The 21,374-nt window shown below is 47.3% G+C and overlaps 3 protein-coding genes across 6 annotated transcripts; 1 reads left to right on the top strand and 2 right to left on the bottom strand.

Moving 5' to 3' along the window:
- Positions 1 to 15: 15 nt before the first annotated feature.
- On the bottom strand, positions 16 to 5,400 carry srp54 (signal recognition particle 54). Of its 2 annotated transcripts, none has more exons than XM_026151286.1 (17): positions 5,286 to 5,400; positions 3,672 to 3,765; positions 3,163 to 3,260; positions 3,002 to 3,093; positions 2,838 to 2,922; positions 2,633 to 2,737; positions 2,473 to 2,539; positions 2,343 to 2,400; positions 2,079 to 2,229; positions 1,809 to 1,957; positions 1,628 to 1,728; positions 1,362 to 1,448; positions 1,211 to 1,284; positions 984 to 1,092; positions 720 to 890; positions 493 to 588; positions 16 to 342 (listed from the first exon to the last, which is right to left on the bottom strand). In XM_026151286.1, exons 3-17 carry the CDS (start codon positions 3,238 to 3,240, stop codon positions 251 to 253), a joined length of 1,515 nt encoding a protein of 504 aa, XP_026007071.1. In that variant the 5' UTR covers positions 3,241 to 3,260; positions 3,672 to 3,765; positions 5,286 to 5,400; the 3' UTR covers positions 16 to 250. The 2 variants fall into 2 exon arrangements, with proteins under 2 accessions (XP_026007071.1, XP_026007070.1); XM_026151285.1 differs by having other exon boundaries at positions 3,676 to 3,765.
- Positions 5,401 to 6,045: 645 nt separating this feature from the next.
- haus2 (HAUS augmin like complex subunit 2) lies at positions 6,046 to 12,973 on the bottom strand. Its single transcript, XM_026151287.1, has 7 exons — positions 12,868 to 12,973; positions 12,495 to 12,581; positions 8,707 to 8,805; positions 7,198 to 7,267; positions 6,948 to 7,080; positions 6,770 to 6,878; positions 6,046 to 6,228 (listed from the first exon to the last, which is right to left on the bottom strand). Exons 2-7 carry the CDS (start codon positions 12,579 to 12,581, stop codon positions 6,115 to 6,117), a joined length of 612 nt encoding a protein of 203 aa, XP_026007072.1. The 5' UTR covers positions 12,868 to 12,973; the 3' UTR covers positions 6,046 to 6,114.
- Positions 12,974 to 13,696: 723 nt separating this feature from the next.
- On the top strand, positions 13,697 to 19,116 carry lrrc57 (leucine rich repeat containing 57). 3 transcript variants are annotated; one of them, XM_026152777.1, is made up of 7 exons: positions 13,920 to 14,122; positions 14,230 to 14,295; positions 15,382 to 15,642; positions 17,484 to 17,619; positions 17,869 to 18,137; positions 18,422 to 18,607; positions 18,692 to 19,116. In XM_026152777.1, the coding sequence occupies exons 3-7, from the start codon at positions 15,559 to 15,561 to the stop codon at positions 18,731 to 18,733; spliced, it is 717 nt and encodes a 238-aa protein (XP_026008562.1). In that variant the 5' UTR covers positions 13,920 to 14,122; positions 14,230 to 14,295; positions 15,382 to 15,558; the 3' UTR covers positions 18,734 to 19,116. The 3 variants fall into 3 exon arrangements, with proteins under 3 accessions (XP_026008560.1, XP_026008562.1, XP_026008561.1); XM_026152775.1 differs by lacking the exons at positions 13,920 to 14,122; positions 14,230 to 14,295 and adding an exon at positions 13,697 to 13,910; XM_026152776.1 differs by having other exon boundaries at positions 13,920 to 14,295.
- The last annotated feature ends 2,258 nt before the right edge of the window (positions 19,117 to 21,374 follow it).

Here is a 21,374-nt window from a genome sequence, read left to right as displayed (position 1 = left end):
AAAACACAGCAGGTGTAAAATGGTGTAAATACAAACGTTTATTAAACACCAAAAATACATCACTAATCTTCATCATCATCATCATTAGCTCGTCCAATCATGACACTCCATTTTCATCCTACACATTTAAATTAATGAAACATCCTCTCCCCCTCTCTTTGAAAGCAGCAGAGAACAGGTAACTCTAAGCCCCACCCCTCCGACTGTCTGGAGGCGGAGCCTGTAGATAAGGCAGCAGATTGGTTGGTGGTCACATGTTGTTGAATCCCATCATGCCTTTCATGTTGCCCGCGGCGCCCTGCTGAAACTGACGCATCATCGACTGGAGTCCCGCCATCCCGCCTGCGTGCGAGCGCGCACACACACACACACACACACACACACACACACACACACACACACACACGCACACACACACACACACACAGGTGTTACTCTCCAGGACGCTTGCAGGCGAGCAAACCTGTGTTTGGGTCTGGGTTCTGGTCTTACCCATGTGGTGCAGGACTCTGGGGTCCATCATTTTGGCCATCTGCTGGTTCAATTTGGCCATCTGAGACGGGTTCACGTTCTTGGACATGTCTCCTCCTGAAACACAGCGAGCACGCCATAAACACGTCAGTGGCAGGACGCTGTACACCTGCAGACCCGCTCAGTTCCCTTTGACCTCTCACATGTTCCTGAAAACCTTCTCAGACCCCCTCAGCAGGTGTCGGTACCTTTGAAGAGTCCTTTGATGCCTCCCATCTTCTTGACCATCTGGGCGAACTTGGTGTACTGGGTGAGGAGTTCCTGGACATCTCTGGTGGCGACCCCTGATCCCCGGGCCACCCTCTGGATCCTGTTGGGCTGCTTGCTAAAGAGCTTCGCTCCATCTTTGCTGTCCAGCTCTGCAGAACCCAAGAGAGTGGAGAGACATCGGGTCATCCATCAGGACCAGCTGTGTGTGTGTGTGTGTGTGTGTGTGCGCGCGCGCGTGTTACCCTGGTCATTCATGCTGTCCATGATGGTCATCAGTTTCTTCAGTCGAGCCATCGACTCCTGCTCGTTGCCTTTACTCATGAAGTCTGTCCCGAAGCCTGGAATCATACCCTGAACGCATCACACACACACACACACACACACACACACACACACACACACACACACAGTCATCAAGCCGTCTCTCAGCCTCGGGTGAGTTTCAGGTGAGTTTCAGGTGAGTGTGTACCATGATCTGTCCAAAGGGGCCCATCTTCATGATGTTCTGGAACTGCTCGTACATGTCTCTGAGGGTGAACTGGCCTGCGGGTCAGAGGTCAAAGGTTAAGATTAGTGAGGTTACCCAGAGTGCAGTGTGGGTGGCGTGCTCGCCGTCTCACCGTGTTTCAGCTTGTCGATCAGCTCCTCGTTGTCATCCAGCTTCAGCTCATTCACTCGGTCGATCAGGCCCTCGATGTCACCCATTCCTGACAGGAAGAGGAGTCGACAGGTTTCCATGGAAACGGCTCAGTTCAAATATCCAGAATCAGTCAAATTAAAAAAAAAAATAAAAAAAAAAGTGGACTAACTGTAATCAGTTAGTCCACCAATGACAGCCGCTCAGCGTGCGTCCGTGCATATGCCCCTCCCCCTGGCGCGTGCTTACCGAGCAGCTTGCTGATGAACGGCTGCGTCTTAAATGGCTCGAAGTCGTCGATGTGCTCGCCCGTTCCGATGAAGATGATGGGACTGCGTGTGGCCGCCACACTGCCAGGAAACAGCAGAAGAAGAAGGTAAACCGTAACAGTCGTATGACAGCATCATGCAGCACAGGACGCTAGGCTTACGCGCTCAGAGCTCCTCCTCCTTTGGCGTGCCCGTCCAGTTTGGTGACGATGACCGACGCCACGTCCACTTTGTCTTTGAAGGCTTTGGCCTGGGACTCGCAGGCCTGCCCGATCGAGGCGTCCATCACGTACACGATGTTGTCGGGTTGCTACGGAAACAGGACCAGGGACACACCTGAGTCCAGAACAGGCAGGCACCTTCACACACAAACACTTCCTGTTGCTCTACTTAGCAGGACTGCACCTGAGGTGGTGCGTTCAGGGACTCACCACAGCATTGGAGACCTGCAGCATCTCCTCGAACAGCGAGTCCTCCTGTTTGTGTCGTCCGCTTGTGTCCACGATGATGATCTCAAAGTTCTCTGCTTTGAACTTCTCCACGCCCTCTGAGGCGATCACCACCGGGTCCATCTCTGTGTAACTGAGGAGCACGGACAGTCAGGAGGTACGTGAATGCACCACACACACGTTCGGCAGATCCCTGAACTCATCACCCAGAGGTAACACCAGGGACGCCGCCTGTCCGAGACTCACCTGCCGTAGAAGGGGATCCTGGCTTTGGTGGCATTCTGTTTGAGCTGATCGAAGGCACCTGAGAGAGGAGAGGAGATGATGATGGCGGTCATGTGACTGACAGGAAGTGAGTCTACGAAGTGACGCTAACCTGCTCTGAAAGTGTCGGCGCAAATCAGGCAGGTCTTCCAGCCTTTCCTCTGGTAGTAATATGCCAGCTGCAGGAAACACACCAATCACAGTGAGAACACAGCAGGAGGCGGGGCCTGTGTAAGGGGGGGGGGGGTCTATGACAGGTGAGTGTGGGTCACCTTGGAGCAGGTCGTAGTTTTTCCGCTGCCCTGCAGACCGACAAACATGATGACATTGTTCTTGCCTTTAGTGGGGGTCCACGCCTTCACGCCGGGGTCCACCAGCTGGTCACATGACACACACACACACACACTGCATGGTTAGACTCAACAACTTCCTGTTGGTGTTTAACCTGATCGAGCATTGGCAGCGAGACGATCTGACCTTGACGAGCTCCTTGAAGACGGCGTGCTGGATCATCCTCCTCTTGTTCAGACCCGATGCCATCTCCTCCAGGTCTATGGCAGACCTGCAGGGACAAAAACAAGCAGAGTTCAGCACACCTGGACGGGACACTCGGACGCCGGGATCAGGACGATCACACTCACTTGACGTTCTCTCTCAGCTGTTTGACCAGCTTGATGTTGACGTCGGCCTCCAGCAGAGCGGCGCACACCTCCTTCAGCATGGCGTTCAGCACCTGGAAACACATATGGTGAGTCACAGACCATGGCGGTGTCAGCTGGGCGCTCAGATTCGACCCACTCACCTCTTCATTGATGATGGTGGCGTTGCTGAGTGACCTCAGCGCCGAGGTGATCTTCCTCCCCAGGTCGGCGAGCACCATGATGGCGGTCCAAGTTAGACCTGAAAATAAAAAGTGTGGTCACGGCGTGCTTGTGTGCGGCACGCTGCCACTTCTTATCTCGGTTTACTTGCAGAGGAGTCAGTGACATTTACACACTTACTCCCAAAAACTTGATTCTGTTCATCAGGATGTTTTCAGTGGGAGAAACGTTTCATCATCATCAGGTGACTTCGTCAGTTTCCAACCTTATAAACAGCACATCTGCACCACTGACCAACAACAGGCTGTGAAGTCAGTTTATGATCATTAATCATGTTAATGATCATCCTGAATTGTCATGACTACTGATTGATCGGTGACCATCAGTACCATTCATGGGGAGTAGGGATCGGCTGCTACGTCCACATGAACAGAATCAACTTTTTGGGACTTCCTCACCTGGATGATTGAGCATGCATCAAGTCACTTACTTACTGTGTTAATCAGAGTTTTGTGGAGGGTACCCCTCCTACTGAGCGTGCTCAGCAAGTCAGCTGACAGGTGGTGGTGGCAGCCTCACTCTTCCTGTCCAGAGGAGAGAAAATAAAAGTTGTTCAGATTTGAGAGATTTATCCTTGATGAAGACCATCCACTCTGAAATCTGAACCAGCGCCCGAAGCTCACTGTAAAAATCAGACACTGCAAAACTTCAGATCGTTCGTTCATATCGTTTCTGCTCACTTCAGACTGGCTCTGAGTTCGACCTTTGCGCCCGCTCACCCTGAACGAGCTGTGGATTTTGTTAAATGTATCTGAATGCATGAAATGATTTAAAGTGAATCCTCAGACTCCTGCAGCAGCTCTCAAAATGAAAATGATGCACATATTTAACAGAATAATGCTGTAGGCCACAGGTGTCGAACTCCAGTCCTCAGGGCCGCTGTCCCTGCTGCAACACGCCTGAATGACACAAGTAGGTCATTAGCAAGACCTGACAGGCGCTCATGAATGAACACGATGCATTTAAAGTACTTTTAGACGTACATTTTTCCAAGCACTACTTCACTTGAGTGGAGGTGGGGTTGCCACCTCAGCATGCAGCTCTATAGAGTCTTGTTACTAATGTTATTCAGGTGTGTTGCAGCAGGGACACATGGAAAAGTTTCAGGAGACCGGCCCTCGAGGCCTGCAGTTTGACACCCCTGCTTTAAGTGATAATTATAGAAACATCTGGAAACTGCCAAACTCCCAGGTTACAGATGCTGTTCATGCTGATGGTGAGAATGAGCCGTGAGGACAGTTGTGAAGAAACCTGCTGGAAGTTTTTAAAAACATCCTGGAAAGTTTTTGATATTTGAAGCACTCATAAACGTTCAAACTCTGGAGCACAAGATTTGCAGCTAAATTTGAGATGGTCGAGATGTCATCATCGTGGACGCTGCCCAGCCTGTCCAATCAATGCTTCTGTCTCATGGCTTCTAACAGCTGATGGAGGGCTTCATCATCTCAGCAACTCTGAGACTCCGGCACTAAGAGCGGAAAACAGCCCCCTGCATAGCTCTCTGGCTGTCCTCACACCTGGTTCAGTACACGGACGCACGATCTGTGATTTTGGGGTCGATCCTTTCTTTGTGTTCCGATATCTGAAAGGAGCTGCCTGGAGCCACCGATCAATCAGATGTGAAGCTGAACACATGTTCACGCTTGAGCCAGGAGGTGACAAATTAAAGGAAACCCCTCCATGGAGCTTCTCGGTGACCCGTTTGGCCCCTCACGTCGGCTCTCTGGACTCAGGTGGAGGTCTGGATGACCCGAGCGGGACCCCGGGCCCTCACCGGTGCCTCTCACCCCTTCGGCCTGTCCGATCACACAGAACTGATCAGAACATCGATCAGCTCCTCATCACGTGATCGATAGTCGCGCGGATCGATCGCCTGTTTATCGAATAACACGTCAGCTGTTTACAGTTAGCACGGACCGAGCGGCTAGCATTAGCTCTGTTAGCTCGGTGCGCTCACGCGGATAGAGACGTACTTCCGGCCGTGGCAGCGGGCCCGGTACGGAGAACCGAGCCTCGCGGGAGCGGAGAGAGGTGCGGGTCTTACCGTGTCCGTGAGTGTGCTCGTTAAACGGCAGCAGGACCAAGACTCCACCACAGGCGCGTTATCCAAAACACCGGAAACACCGCGTCATTCCACCAGCCCAACCGGAAGCACTCAGGCTTTATTTAAAAAAAAAAAACAAAAAAAAACAACAACTTTATTCAGAACATCAGATGTTTCATTTCCCTTTAATTTGTTGTCTATTAGAAGTTTTTCCATAATGGTTTAGTTTAAAATTGATTAAAATGAATGCAGCTGTAGTGGCGTCATCGCGTAACACCGAGCCACATGGACGTTAAAGGTTTAAATCAGCTGATCTGTGAGCAGCTCCCACGACGGACAGAAACCACACTTAAAAACGTGTACAGGAGGGGGCGGGGCTCTGTGGATAACCACCTGAGCCTGTTCCATGATCTCATCATTGCATCATGATTTCATCAGTGCAGCCCTCTGAACACACCTGTCTGCACCACAAATGCCTCACCTGTCCACTTTTACCTATGCAGCATCAGTGCAGGCTCTTTGAGAAACTTCAGCCCCCTCACGTTTTTTTTTTGTTTGTTTGTTTGTTTGTTTTTAGGTAGGAAGATCACATGCCCACACCCAATGACCTCACACAGCTTAAACATGCATTTCAGTTACAACCGATCAGATCCTCCCACACCTTCCTGCATGCTCAGAGTTTCAGCTCTCATTTTGAAACCAAGGCAGAGGTCAAAGGTTACCTTGTTTCTGTGTTGAATAACCAATCAGAAACTGCATATGGAAAATGTGAAAGATTTTATTGCAAACGTTTACTAGAATAAATTCAAAGTGCAACACATGATGAAGGTTAGGGGTCAGAGGTCACCAGCTTGCATCCATCAACTGACTTCCACTGAAGAATTTGACTGGACAAAGTCTCCATCTCTGAGGCCTGGATCAGCAGCTGGGCGAGCGAGGAGTCCTGAGAGAGAGAGAGAGGGGTAACAGTTGAGCTGGGATGAACTCTGCAGCCAATCGGAGGATGCTATTCAGTGTGTGAGAGACTGACAGGAAATGACCATGAACAGGGAGGTGGCCAAGGGCGGAGCCAAGAGAAGAGCCCAGTCAACAATACTAATTTGTTTTTATCAATAAAGCTTGATGCTGCATCGCACAAAGAGTTTTTTCAGTCAAGCCCCGCCTCCCGTCTCTGACCCATTTCTGTACAATACCCCACATTGCTGATGTCAAACCCACCAGACTCCATTCATAAAACATCGGTTTTTAGCTCACAGAAAACAAACGTTTGCATTCGACTGTGATGATCCAAACTAATGAGTTCAGACCTCAGGGTGACACTAGCTCACCTGTTCTCTCAGGTAAATTTCCTGTTTTTGTGAATGGAGTCTGGTACACACAGATTCTCTCAGGTGTATCAAATGAACAGTGGCACACGGCTTTAGTTTGTCTGCGTACCGCGTGGCCTACTGCCATCCCCAAACCAGTGAGTTCGTGTGACTGACCAGCAGAGCGAGACGGTCTCTGGCTGCGGTCCTGCTGTCGGCAGCGCTTAGCTTCTCCTCCAGAGTCTCAATGAAGTCCATCATCAGCTTCAGGGACTCCACCATGAACCTGAAACACACCACAGACCGTTACAGAGTGCCACGGACCACTTTAATCACACTGAGCATCAGGCATTACCTGTGCAGGTGAGCGTGCACGGGCAGGTTGGTGCAAGCCAGCGGCTTCATGAGTCGCTGCCTCAGACTGTTCTGCTCTCTCAGCAGTTCCTGCATATGATCCCCGAGCATCTGCAGCATCTGGAACCTCTGAGCTGCAGGACACAAAAGCACCTGATCAGAGGGGGCGTGGCTCAGAATAAGGTCTGGAGTGAAGGTTGGTTTAAAAACATCGACCCCTCGAATGTGATGATGACGTCACCTGGACTCACCGAGGTGGAAGCTGTGGGCGACATCGGCGCTTTGCTCGTCGACCTGCAGCAGCTCCAGCCGCAGCCGCATCTGCACGAACAGGAAGCAAACAGGAAACAAACACCTTTACGTGAGCTGACACAGTCACATGACTTCTAGCCCCGGTGCAGTCACTGTCTTTTTAACACAGCTCCTGCAGGTAAAGCTGTTTCATTCACACAACAGCATCTCATTCTCCTGACCGGACCCACAGCGAGCGCACACCTGTCACCGCCCGCAGTCGACGCGCTTAAGACGTCAGTGCTCAAATCAGAGTTTCTGCGATGGGAAGCGTTTGGTGAGACGTGTTCATAAATGACACACCGAGCACGCCAACGTACAAAACAGGAATCTATTAATAAAGCGATACTGCTGCTGTGGAGATGCTAGCATAGACCCGCTGTGATGCACAGGACTAGTTACAAGATACAAAACTAGCTACTGGTTTCATTAACCTGTGAATGAGTCTGAAAGCTGCAGAAATGTAGGAATAGTTACAAAGCCAAGAGGAGGGACTTACAGCACGTTAGGGGACTAGTTAGTAATTAGTGTGGATGCTGATTAAGCATCCACGGTATTGTTCTTCTACTTTTCATCTTCCATACGTTTTTCGCCGTCTATCTCCTTCACGCCGCTCAACTTAGAAAAACCATTCAACCACCATGTGTACTTGTATTTTTCTCATCTTTAACATTTATATTTGTTTAATTATTCAACTTTATTTAACAAAAGTTTACAATCTATTTCAATGGGAGAATCTTCAAATTTTCATTCAACTTACTCTCAAAACAAACAGATTCAAACTTTTTGAACTTTTAACATTCGTTCAGATGTTTTCTGACTCTAAATTTTCTTTTGTCATTACTCGGCTTTTTCAAATGCACATTTTAAACATGTTCGGCTACTTTTCAACTTTTTCTTCTCTGTGATCGTCAGCTTTCAGCAGTTCTGAACTTTTGTTTTCAGGTGAAAAATTCTGTATTTTTCAGTTTATTTAACATTTTTAACTTAACATTCAGCTATCAGCATCCACACTGCAGTTTCTTCAGAAAATGCAGAAGATACACAATCCAAAGTTTAATTAGCTAACCACGACTAGAAAAGGAAAACAACAAAGTGAAGGCGCCGTGAGCAGCCAATCAGAGACACCAGGATCCACGAAGCTGCTCCGTGGAGGTTCTTAGTCTGCCTTTAAAAACATGACGACTGTGCTCATCATCAGCACTAGGCCCAAATCAGAGGCTGTCTCTCACGGTGACAGAGCGTGACAGACTGCAGTCAGCTTAGAGGGGATGATGTCATCCCTCAGGAATCCCTCAGGAATGACATCATTCACTCTGAGCTGCAGGCAGGAGAGCAAAACAACGTTTCTCCTGAGAAAATTAAAAAATCCGATCTGGCCGACATCCGGCTCAGGCATCGAAGCAGGCGGGGCTCTGCACTCTGACATAACGTCCCAGCACATCCCCGAGACAGCTGCATGCACATACCTCATCCAGCTGCTTCTGCATTCTGATTTGGTCTTCAGCCTCCTGCAGATGAGAGGAAAAGACGGGGCCTGTACCATTGGAGGCGGAGTCTATTTCCTCCTGAGGACAGGTGGGACAGAAGCAGATTCAGATTTTACTCACAAGCTTTAGTCTGGATCAGAACCGGATCACACAGGTCAACTCTCACTCAGATCTGAACCTGTCCTCAGACACCTCTGAACCGTGTAAAGTAGGGCTGCACGATTAATCGTTAGAAAATCGCGATCTCGATTCATACTTATGTGCATCTCATTTTCAAATGACAACGATTAAAAAAAACAAAACAAAAAAAAAAGACGACGACGATTGTACCGCATTTTGATCCGGGACGTAATCTGCATGAAAACAAGCGCTCACTCTTCCTGCTCAACAAATGACAAGGGCGGAGCCTTATACCACGTGATACAGAAGCGGTGCCGTGTGATGCTAAAATTAGCAGGGAAAAAACAACGGAGAGCACGTCAGGGATGACGAGAGAGTGACAGGAGAAAATCCGTCCCGGTGTTCCAGATCTACTGGCGTTTAGATCAACTGGCGTTGGTCGAACAGATGTGTGGCAGTCTTGCGTTTCAGGAGCTGCTACCGACAAACCAGCAAAAAAACGCCAAATGTGTCACCTGTGACACTTGTGAGGTTGTCTCAAACACACTCCGTCAGTCTTGATGCTGTTGAACAACAAAATGTTTAAAAATGTGGCGAGTTTACCTGGTGATATCCTCATGCGCGACGCGATCGCAAAAACAGCAAACAAGTAACACCACGCCGATGTTGTTCACAGGACAGCAAGAGTAAACGATCGGGAGACTCTTGTCGTCGTCATCGTTCCCCTCGCACGGTTTATTTCTCCGAATTCAGCGTTTTTGCTTCACAACTAAAGCGAGCAGTTTACTTTGTGCACTAACATGGAGTCGGGTCAACCAGCGCCACCTCTGGCCAAGTGCCACAGCCTACAGCCAGATCAACCTGTGACACACATCTGCACCACGTTTGAATCAGTGTCATGCACATTTGTACCTTTCAATTGTGTCTGTTTGTGCGTCATGCAAATAAACCTTTGAAAAGAATGAAACGATATCATATATTCCTTATTGGCCTACATTTGTTCAAAATCCCAAATTATATACACAAAGTCATAGAAATCACCACTCCAATTGGTCATCATGATTTTGATATTCTCTTTTTCCATAACAATGAAATACACCTTGGACAAATATGACACATCAATATTTCATTAGTGTTGTAACATCACATGTCGTTAGCATAGTCTGCCTGTGTCTTTCCTCTGCAAACGAACATTTCAGAGTTGGTTGTTATATACAGTCTGTATAAGTGTGGTTAATCTAATAAACATTTGTAAGGAGATGGCAGTTACTGTGAATGTACTGCAGGTGATTAGTAATAAACAGTCAGACAATGACCCTGACAATCTCATTCAATCTTGCAGATTGAATGCACCTTCTGTGGAAAGTGGTACCACACAGTGTTGTGGACAAATGTTGTGGGTGCTAAATAAACAGAAAAAAGTGATCCCTGTTGTCTTTGCTTACTGATTGTTTTTAGTGTTGACAATCCACATTGCTGCCATTGCACCTGTCAACATGTTTGTGGGCAGATTTGGATGTACCAGGGGTAAGTGCAGCCACTCAGCCTCTACTCAATGTGATCATAGCAGCAGGTGCAGATGTGTCACAAGTTAATCTAGTAGTAGGCTATGGTAGTAGTGGACTGACCTCCATTGGAGACTGCTCCAGCTGCTGTGTGATAGTGGATCTGCTACAAATTGAAGATCATAAGCAAGTTTTGGAAATTAACCCTTGTATTATGTTGAAGAACAAACAATTGACATTGATTTTGTTGCAGGTCATTTAGATCCATACTGTGTAAATCCACTCAGAATTATCCAAAAACTGCAATAAAACAATAGCAACTTTTTTTCCCATCAGATAAACATGTAGAACACAGACATACAACAGTTAGACTTTCCATAACTATTGTAGGAACAATTTGGTTTTTCGTTCTTACAAACACGTATTTTGAACTTGCCCAACGTTCTCAGTTTTTCAATGCTCAACATTTTCAATTTTGTCCACATGATGGACAGAATGTAACTGTGTGCTTTCTGCAGATGTACTTCTTGCATTCCTCACAGAAAGTGCTTGTTTTCAAACAGGAATCTTCCTAACTAAGATTTAAAACAAAGGATTTCTACGTCTCCTCCAGTCTCACAAACAGATGACAAACCAAGCAACACACCTGAGTCACTGACTTTCTTAAATCCACTCACTCTCACTGGCTCTGTTTATTACTAATCACTGTGTAACTGCTGTGAATTCACAGTAACTGCCATCTCCTTACAAATGTTCATTAGATTAACCACACTTATACAGACTGTATATAACTCCAGCCATGTTGATGAATTGCCTATATTGGCTGGAAATATTAATTTCCAGGGAACAGACACAGACAAACGATGCTTACAGGATGTGATGTTACAACACTAATGAAATATTGATGTGTCATATTTGTCCAAGGTGTATTTCATTGTTATGGAAAAAGAGAATATCAAAATCATGATGACCAATTGGAGTGGTGATGTCTATGACTTTGTGTATATAATTTGGAATTTTGTACAAATGTAGGCCAATAAGGAATATATGATATCGTTTCATTCATTTCAAAGGTTTATTTGCATGACGCACAAACAGACACAATTGAAAGGTACAAATGTGCATGACACTGATTCAAACGTGGTGCAGATGTGTGTCACAGGTTGATCTGGCTGTAGGCTGTGGCACTTGGCCAGAGGTGGCGCTGGTTGACTCGACTCCATGTTAGCGCACAAAGTAAACTGCTCGCTGTAGTTGTGAAGCAAAAACGCTGAATTCGGAGAAATAAACCGTGCGAGGGGAACGATGACGACGACAAGAGTCTCCCGATCGTTTACTCTTGCTGTCCTGTGAACAACATTGGCGTGGTGTTACTTGTTTGCTGTTTTCGCGATCGCGTCGCGCACGAGGATATCACCAGGTAAACTCGCCACATTTTTATACATTTTGTTGTTCAACAGCATCAAGACTGACGGAGTGTGTTTGAGATAACCTCACAAGTGTCACAGATGACACATTTGGCGTTTTTTTTTGCTGGTTTGTCGGTAGGAGCTACTGAAACGCAAGACTGCCACACATCTGTTCGACCAACGCCAGTTGATCTAAACGCCAGTAGATCTGGAACACCGGTCAACCACCCAAACATCAATAACGGGAACCTTATACAGCGCTTCCCTATACCCGTCGAACTCCCGCAGGCACAAAGAAATTACGGAGGCTATTACTTATGACCTGACCAAAGATATGGCTCCCATCAACACTGTGCAAAACGAGGGATTTAGGAAAATGATCAACACCCTAGACAAACGCTACACAGTGCCGTCCCGCAACTATTTTTCTATTGTTGCACTACCTGCTCTATACACGCAGCGTCGAGCAACGGTGGAGACGGAATTTCAAGCAGTACAACATTTAGCGGCGACAACAAAACGTGAGACATTTGTTATTTTTAATGTTTATTTATTGTTTTTATGTTCGGTCTCAACTGTTACGAAGTTGATGTGCAGTTAATAAGTGCAATAAATATTTATACTGGAAAAGAGAATCGTGATCTCAATTCTAAGCCAAAAAATCGTGCAGCCCTAGTGTAAAGCTGCTCTGACAGACCGCCTCAGCCTCCTAAACACTTGTTCGTGTCCTTACCTGAGACAGTGCTCCCACGGAGACACACTTAGAAAGCAGGCTGGCAGCTGGAGTCACGGAGAACGGAGACAAATCCCACTGATGCATCTGAAAGACAGGAACGTCACCTGAACCACACCAGCCTCAGACTCTGATATTCACCTGGACCAGGTGTTCAAACCTGAAACCGGATCTATCCGAACCAGAACCCTGTTGGGTTCCAGCTCACAGCTCTGCGTGTGAAGGCAAGCGCCATCAAACTAAATCTCCACATTTTTAAACGGACTTTGAAGCAGCTTTAAAAGGCTTTTTTTAACGGACACACCGGCACCGTTCAGCTGCCTCTGGCGGTCGGTTAAACACAGTCTAGTGTCGGTTACCAGCTTTTTCTTACCGTTAAAACCGAAGAACCGAACCTCACCGCTGCCCGCCCGACCGTTTGTTTTTGCTGTTTCTCTTCTTCAGCGAAAACGTTTGGCGGCTGCTGACCGCAACAGCGACCCCTCAGGATCCAGAGAGATCTTTTTTTTTCTCAAACTTTATTGAAATTACAAAGTGAACAGCCAGTCATTCCAGTTCAGCGTGAACAGTAGACATACAAGGCAAATAAAAGTAACAATATACAGTACAATGAAATAAGAAGGACAAATAAATAAAGGGGAAAAAAAGGGGGGGGGGGATGTGACAGACTTCATAATTTAGTACTTGAAAGTCGTGACAGCTCATTTGTTAAACATTTCTGAATGAATTTCAATCAATGATAAACCTTTTTTATTGGAAGTTAATTTAAGAGATTTTAAATAATATTCAATTTCAATCAAAAACAAATTAAATGATGGGGTTGAGTTTTGAAATTTACATTTATGTATATGGAATTTCCCTAACAAGATATAAAGATTGACAATGGCACATATTTTTTTCCTTTAGTTTCAAAATAAGTGATAATGTTTTTCTCTTCAATTTTGATTTCGTATGTTGTCTTGCACAGTATATAATTTTCAAGCTCTCTCCAAAATGTAGCACTATATGAACAGCCATAAAACAAATGAGTAACACTTTCAAGTTCAGTTATACAAAAGGTACATTTTCTATCAATGTCGCAGAATCTTGAAATGTACATGTTGGATGGAACTAACTAACGTCTCTTTCTGCCTAATCATGGACCAAAATCTGACGTCACACCCTGCTGAGGTCACATGACAAGAAGAAAGTCGTTCAGGATTTCAGTGACGTCTGTCACCAGGTGGCGGCGTTGCAGCCCTGAGCGGGACTTTCATTAGAGAAGAAGAAGAAGAAGCAGGAGCGCAGAGTCAGGGCGGCTTCCGAGCTTCACTTTTCTACTGATCTTTATTTTTTGTCCTTTTATCGGATAAATTTAAGCACAGCACCTGGACACGCGACACTTGCACACTGGGGTCAAAGGGCGACATTGTGTCGGTATGTAAACAGAGCCGTTTCCGGTTATCTCAACTGTTAGCAGGGTGGCGGTGGCATCAATGTTTACAGTGTGTTTACAGTGAGGAGAGACTGGGGCCGATTAGGCTGCTGACGGTGAGTGTGTCACCTCTCAGGTCTCAGGTGAACACGTGACTCACCTTTACCTCCTGTGACAGCTGAAGGGTGAGCGTTAGCCTGCTTTAGAGAGACAGGTGTGTGAGTGTGGGTGTGCATCAGGTTGCCCCGCTGCAAGAAATTGACCACCTTAAATACCTCTTAAAGTCCACCTTAAAGCTGAAGCCCCTCTCTGCTGCCACAGCATTGATCTGGAACGCCTCAGTTTGGGGGATTTGGCGGCCCCTGTGGTGACCGTGGAGAACTCCAGGTGTGTTTAACACTACAGAGGAGGAGGTTTTCCCACAAGTGCGTTTACTGAGCTCAGGCTTCAACACTAATGCATTTTACACATTACTGGGGTGTGCTGTAGAAAGCCAATGATAAGTCCGGTTTCTTCCCTCACACTCATTATTGACAAAGCTGGGTCAGGACCACTGATGGTCAAATTGGGATAAAGCGGCAAATTTAGAAGATTAATGTTGTAAATTTAGGGAAGCCTGCCTGCCAGAGTCAGCGTGGTGCTTGGTGAAGTGCAGTTATTAACGATGCTAATGGTTTGTATGTTAGTTAGCTGAGGATTTTTAACGTGAATGAGTTATTGCAGGCCTTCTCTGTTATAAAACACCTTTAATCCACAGGGAGTGTTTGATCTGTTCATCTGTGCATCAACATGGGAAAAAGTTTAAATCCTACGCCGCCCAGCACAGGTGGATATTGATACTGTTTCCCTCAGCTCAGGTCAGGACGGGTCGCTTAGAGAAAAGAATCAGGGTTTTCAAGCCAAACTCGGAGCCTTACGTTGGCATGATGCTGCGGGACGTGGAGACAAAGCACGTCTGTGAGCTCAGCAGCAGCCCATGCAGAGCTTTTCTCTGAATATTCACTTTGTTCTTCAGTCTTCAGTTTCAGAGTGAAACATCTGCACGCTGCCTCTGTTCAAATCTCACTAATAAACACAAACATTCACAATGGAAATCTATAACATGGAAAAGATAACAGCTTCTGTTAACCACAAGCTGGAGAAATTTACATCATACTGGGAAAACTGGGTCAAATATATCACGCCTCATAGGCCAGATTTTATTTTTACAAACCAATAACTGTGATGTATGAGAGTATATATTTATAGGATCACCCCCTACCAACACATCCGGTTTTTTGGGTTTTTTTTTTTGTTTTTTTTGTTTGTAGGTTTGTTGGTTTTGTTTGTTTTTCTTATTTCGGATTATGTGATTGTTTCAATTGCTTCTATAGTTGTAAATATTCTCTCTTTATGACTCGGATGTAAATTAAAATACTATTTCGGTATCTAAGGCAAAAAAATAAAAATAAATAAACACAAACATGTTCACAGGTCTGTGAGCGAGGACACCTGAGAGACTGTTCACCTGCAGGGATTCACTGTCTGATCTCATCAATACCTGCTGACGAGGAGGAGCGCTGATACGGCTGTCAGCTGATCCATCAGCCTGTCTGGAAGGACTTCGGGTGGCCCTGCAAGTGGAGGGCTGGTACCTGGCTGCGGGTGCAGATGGGGAACAGCGCGCTGAAGTCTCACCTTGAAACCTCCCAGAAGACGGGAGTGTTTCAGCTGACGGGGAAAGGTCTGCAGGAGGTGAGTTGACTCACACATGCACAGAAAGATTTAAACACCCGTTTGACGCGTCAGACGTCTCAGTCCGGGCAGCCTGTGATTGGACAGTTCTCCTTTCAGTTCAGAGCCTTTACTGTCATTGCATGAAACTGGAGTGGTATCGCCGGGATGCAGAACAAACACACACAGAAACGTGTTCACACATGTATAAAAACGAATAAATCAGCAGGTGATCACCTTTTCTACACCTGCCCAGATGGTGTTTATCTGCGATTTGCTGAAGGGGTGGGAGCTGGGTCTGTAACTTTTTTGTGCAGTCTTTATGTTGGAGTCTATTTTTGTGCGTGTATGAGGAGCTTGTGATACAATGACAGCAGGCCTTCTATGGCGGAGTGGTTGAAGGATTCGACTGTAACCTGTTTCTCCTCAGGAAGTGCGGGCCTGCTGAGCTTTCTTCACCGTGGTGGTGGTGTGGGCAGTCCAGGAGATGCTCCTGTGTGGGTTCCTGGGAGTCAGGAATCCTGGATCCTGTCCACATGGTCAGAAGAAGATGGCCTGCTGTGTTTTTCCCTTTGGTGGCACTTTCCACCTACTGTGAGAAGTCAGGAACCGTCTTTAAACAGTTGTTAAAATCACCAGCAATGATGACGGCCCGATCCGGATGTATCTGCATCCGTTGGTACTGTGCAGCTTAGAGCCATGCTGACCTTAGCAACAGGAGCTATGTGTACTATTGTAAAAGCTCTGCAGCCGACTTGACAGAGGATAAGTCCGGGCAACTGAAGCTGTCGAGGACTCAGCTGTGTGTCCACCAGTTGTTATGTGTGACGATGCAGAGTCCTCCGCTTGGTTCTTTCCTGACTCTTTATGTGGTCCTGATGATGGAGAGTCCAGTCCAGTAGCTGGATGATAGCATCGGGAGCCGTGTTTCCGTTATGATCGATACACAGCAGTTTCAGACAAGTCTGTTGGTGGCCAGCTGCGGTTCGATTTCGTCCATCTTGTGGATCGCTATCTGGCACCTCCTCATTTGTTTTTGTCTAAATCACAAAGCAAAAAACACAAAATGACAAAGAAAAAAAACCACACAGAACTGGAGAGCTCAGAGCTGCAGCATGTAGGCGTACACTCGCCTAGGGCTGCTCAATTAATCGAATTTTAATCACGATTACGATCTGGGCTTTCAACGATCATTAAAAATGACTGAGCCGATTATTAGCCCCTCCCTCGTGCTTTACTCTTGCGCTGCTCCGTGTGGCAAATCGAGCGCACCTCTCTGCATTTCGAACACGCCTCACAACAATTAAGAGGACCCGAGGGAAGCTCGGAAAGCTAAGCAGAAGTTATTTGGAGAGGAGAGTGACTGCCGTTGGTTGAAAAGAGAGGTAAAGAAAACTTCAGTGGTGTGGAAACATTATGGGTTCGCGGAGTCAGACGTGGATCAAGTAGACACAGTGTGTAAACTTTGCTATGGTGTAGTAGCTGCACCACAGAGCAACACTGCAAAGTTCACTAAACATAGATGTTTACATTTTTCATTCATTTTTTATATTGCAAACATTTGCACTGTTGTCAGTATTTGCACACTATTTTATATTATTTTTTGACAATCTTTAAAGTCATTATTCAATACATTGTTATTGTTAAATAAATATCGTCAAATAATCGAGATCTCAATTTCAGTGAAAATAATCGCGATTATCATTTTTGCCATAATCGAGCAGCCCTACACTCGCCACCATTAGAGTGTGACACCCCAGGGCCTGATCATACCAAGCTTAACCTATACAAAACAGACAGCGTCCCGAGTCGCCTGTCCCGCTTGTCCTGAGTTGCCTGTCCTGGTCTCGGTCTGCTTTCAGTTTCCAGAGGAGCTGCAGAGGCTCACGGCCAACCTGAGGACGGTGGATCTGTCCGGGAACAAGATAGAGGTCCTTTCTGCCACCATCGGAAACTTCCCCCAGCTCAAGAGTCTGACGCTGAACTCTAACCGGCTCGGTGAGTGTTCGACCCGCAGCAGTTATACCTTTACACCTGTGTTTTAAAGCTAAGCAAAAAGCAACCACATTATTGTTTCAGCATTTGATTTGTTCTCTTTGGATGCTTTTTTTAGTTTAATTTAGGGTTGGAACGACTTAAAAATCCCCAGATTGTATGTCTTTAGATCCGGTTTAGCTGCAGAACAAACCGGATCCACCCCGATGCTCAGACCTGTGAGACCCGGTTGTGTTGTGGTTCTGTTTTCAGCTGGGATTCCCTCTGAGATCGGGAAGCTGAAGAAGCTGGAGACCCTGAGTCTGAATGGAAACCGGATCCAGCAGCTGCCCCCCACTCTGGGCCAGCTCAAAGCCCTGCGGACCCTCAGCCTGGCCGGGAACCAGATTTCAGAGTTCCCCTCCGGACTCGGAACGTTGAGGCAGCTGGACTTGCTGGATCTGTCCCGAAACAAGATCCAGAACGTCCCTGCAGAGGTGTCCGAGCTGCAGGTCATCGAGATCAACCTCAACCAGAACCAGGTCTGTAAGTCCACCAAAGAACCAGAACCAGGAGGAAAGCCTGGAAGGGCTGACCCTGTGCTGTCAATTCACCCAGTATTAAAGATCAGTTTTACTTATAAAGCACCACAACAACAGTTCTCCAAAGGTGCTTAATCAATCAGTTATCAATAATTACTGATCGGTCACTCCATGACGTCTCCCACAGCTTTCTATCCCACAGACTTCCAAGGAGGTTCTGATAATCCCAGCCCGGGTCTGGTGTTGTTCCTCTGTACTAACCCGGTCCTCTATTCTCGGTCCAGATCTCGGTGGTGTCGGCGGAGGTCTCCCGCTGTCCCCGTCTGAAGGTCCTCCGCCTGGAGGAGAACTGCCTGGAGCTCTCCTCCATCCCTCAGTCCATCCTGAACGAGTCCCAGGTGTCCCTGTTCTCGGTGGAGGGAAACCTGTTTGAGGTGAAGAAACTCCGGGACCTGGAGGGATACGATCAGGTCAGTGCTGCGGTCTGAGACCAGATCGAGTCCAAGGCTGCGAGTCCTCCTGCGGTCTCTGATGACGCTCTGTTTCCTCCTCAGTACATGGAGCGTTTCACGGCCACAAAGAAGAAGTTTGCCTGAGAACCCTCAATGCAGAGTCTGGATCTGTGAGGTTCACCTGGAGGTGGGCTCGGCTGAAGCTCCGCCCCTCTTACCCCTGCACTTCCCACAGCTGCTGCTTCTGCTGCTGCTAGAAACCAGACTACAGCAGCCGGGACTCCTCACAGCGCCCCCCAGAAATCCAAACCTCCAGAGCACCATGGAGACAGGACAGGTTTCACGACACTGAAGAAGAGGACCGGTGCCATGTTTGACTGCATCAAACTTTATTGTTCACTCAGTCATGGACAGAGAAAACAGTGCAAGTGTTTAGTTAACCTTGTAGAAACATGCTTTGTAAAATGTCAGCAGCCGGTTGATTGATTATTAATTATTAACAGCTATTAAAGACGTCTAAAACAAAACGTGTGTGTGTGAAGAGTTAACAGCTGGAAGTTTCCAGATGTTTTCTGTGTCTGAGTAGCCGTTTCCTCAGCTGTAATCAATATAAACTACTAATGAAGGACCTAATCAGATGATCAATAATAAACAGAATGATCCTTTCATGTTAACTGGCCCAGCTGATCTGACAGTAATGGAAAAGTCAGTAAAGTTTGATTTTTGAGGTGCGGTGCGCGGCAGGAAGTTCATCTTAAGTCTTCTTCTTCTGTCTATTTAAATGCTGAAGACTAACACGCAGAAGGCTGTTAATCCCTCTGTGGTTTAAGCTCCGCGCTAATGACTGCTCAGCCTGTGCCAGCTGTCAGATGAACATCTCTCGTCCCATATTTAGGAAGCAGTCAAACTTCTCTTTTCCTGCGTGCTGATTGGTTCTCCTTCCCACCAGACGCCCGGGTCCACCTGAGAAAATTCTTTGGTAAAGAAACACCTTTTATTATTACTGATGGAGAATTTCACTTCCTTTTAATAAAAACTCAGTTAAAGGGTGACGTCCCACCAAGCATGCGAGCTTATGAAGCGCGAGCAATACGCCGGAAAGGGGATCCCAAATGGGTCGCTGCGCCGTTAAAGAGAACGGGTGTGTCCTGCACCAGAAACTGGTAGAAACATTGCTTGCAGACATCATCAGAGAGCTGCCGCATCAATAATACGGCTCTCCCGTTCCTCCACATCCTGCTGGGCTGAGATCCGTGACTGAGGGGGCCATCTGAGCTTTGACACATCAGAGGATGAGATGGGCAGGCAGGCTGTGTCCCAATCCAGCGACCGCAGCGCTTCCTAGTACGCGCACTTCGCGGAAATGGGTCTGGCCTTCGTCGCGCTGGCCAGGTTGCCTAGCAACCATGATACTAACAGCTGGTGTGACAGAAATGAAGGAGAACAAAATGTTTTGTTGTTCGTTCATGTTTTATGACATCACTTTGATTAGTTGAGTATCTGAGGCTGAGACCACAGGACTGTAAAACATGATTGTTGGGCTTCATTCCTGTGCTGAACAGTCATTTAAGATTAGCTAGTAAATAACAATTAGCTAATGTTGTTCATGAGACTAAAGTCATCTCACTGTGGTAATGTAAATATAATATGGCCAATATTATAGTTATTGTCAGATTATTATGATATATTACAGCAGTGAGCCTGAACTCTGTGTCAAATACTGAGCTTGTGGAGGTAAGCATCAACGACACAGAGCTCTCAGTTCTCACTCCTTCTTTATTCGTCTCCAACATCAACTGCGCATATCGCGCCACAAAACACAGGGACATACTTCCTATACACTGGGTGTGAGTGGAGCCCTCTAGTGGTCCACCACACATGCGCCCCCCCCCCCGAACACCCAGCAGAACTAGTCCAGGACCCGGGGCTTAAGCAAACGGCTGGAACGGCTGAACTGAACAAACCGCCGCCCATTCTTTCACCGTCTTGCGAAGACCCAGCCAAACAAACCTGACGCTGACCAGCTTGACCGAAGCCCGGGCGCCGGGATGAGAGAGGGCATGCACCAAGTCAAAAACACGACGACGCCACGAAAGGGGAACCACCGGGCAGGGGTGGCCGGTGGAAACGTCGCAAAGAAGGTGCGGACCGCCGTCCCACACCGGGGTGTCCTCCAGCACGAGGCCCGTTTTTGTTGACTGAAGGGCAAGGACGTCCGGGTCAGCACGTTGCTCGGCGGCCATGGCAGCGTAGTCAATGCCGACATACACCGGAGAAACCAACACACGTGAGAGACAGTCAGCGACGTGATTGGACTTACCAGCCACATGCTGAATGTCTGTGGTAAACTCTGAAATGACTGCCAACTGGCGCTGCTGGCGTGCGCTCCATGGGTCAGAGACCTTGGACATCGCAAACGTCAAAGGTTTGTGGTCAACGTACGCAGTAAAGTTGCGACCCTCAAGGAAAAAATGAAAATGTCGTGTCGCGAGGTGCAGGGCCAGCAATTCCCTGTCAAAAACACTGTACTTGCGTTCAGCATCCCGGAGCGTACGACTGAAAAAGGCGAGCGGTTGCCAGAGATCTGAAACCCGCTGTTCCAACACCCCACCCACTGCCACGTCAGAGGCGTCGGTGGTCAACGCGATCTCCGCCGACGGAAGCGGGTGGGCCAGCAGGGCGGCGTCAGCCAGCGCAGACTTGGCTGCGGAAAACGCACAGACGTGTTCCGGCAGCCAGTCAACCGGATCTTTGGCTGTTTTACCTTTCAAGGCAGCATAGAGTG

This window comes from Astatotilapia calliptera, chromosome 19, assembly GCF_900246225.1.
Source record: "Astatotilapia calliptera chromosome 19, fAstCal1.2, whole genome shotgun sequence".
Taxonomy (NCBI): Eukaryota; Metazoa; Chordata; class Actinopteri; order Cichliformes; family Cichlidae; genus Astatotilapia; species Astatotilapia calliptera.
Note: the sequence above shows the minus strand (reverse complement) of the source record. Positions and strands in the feature narration are given on the sequence as shown.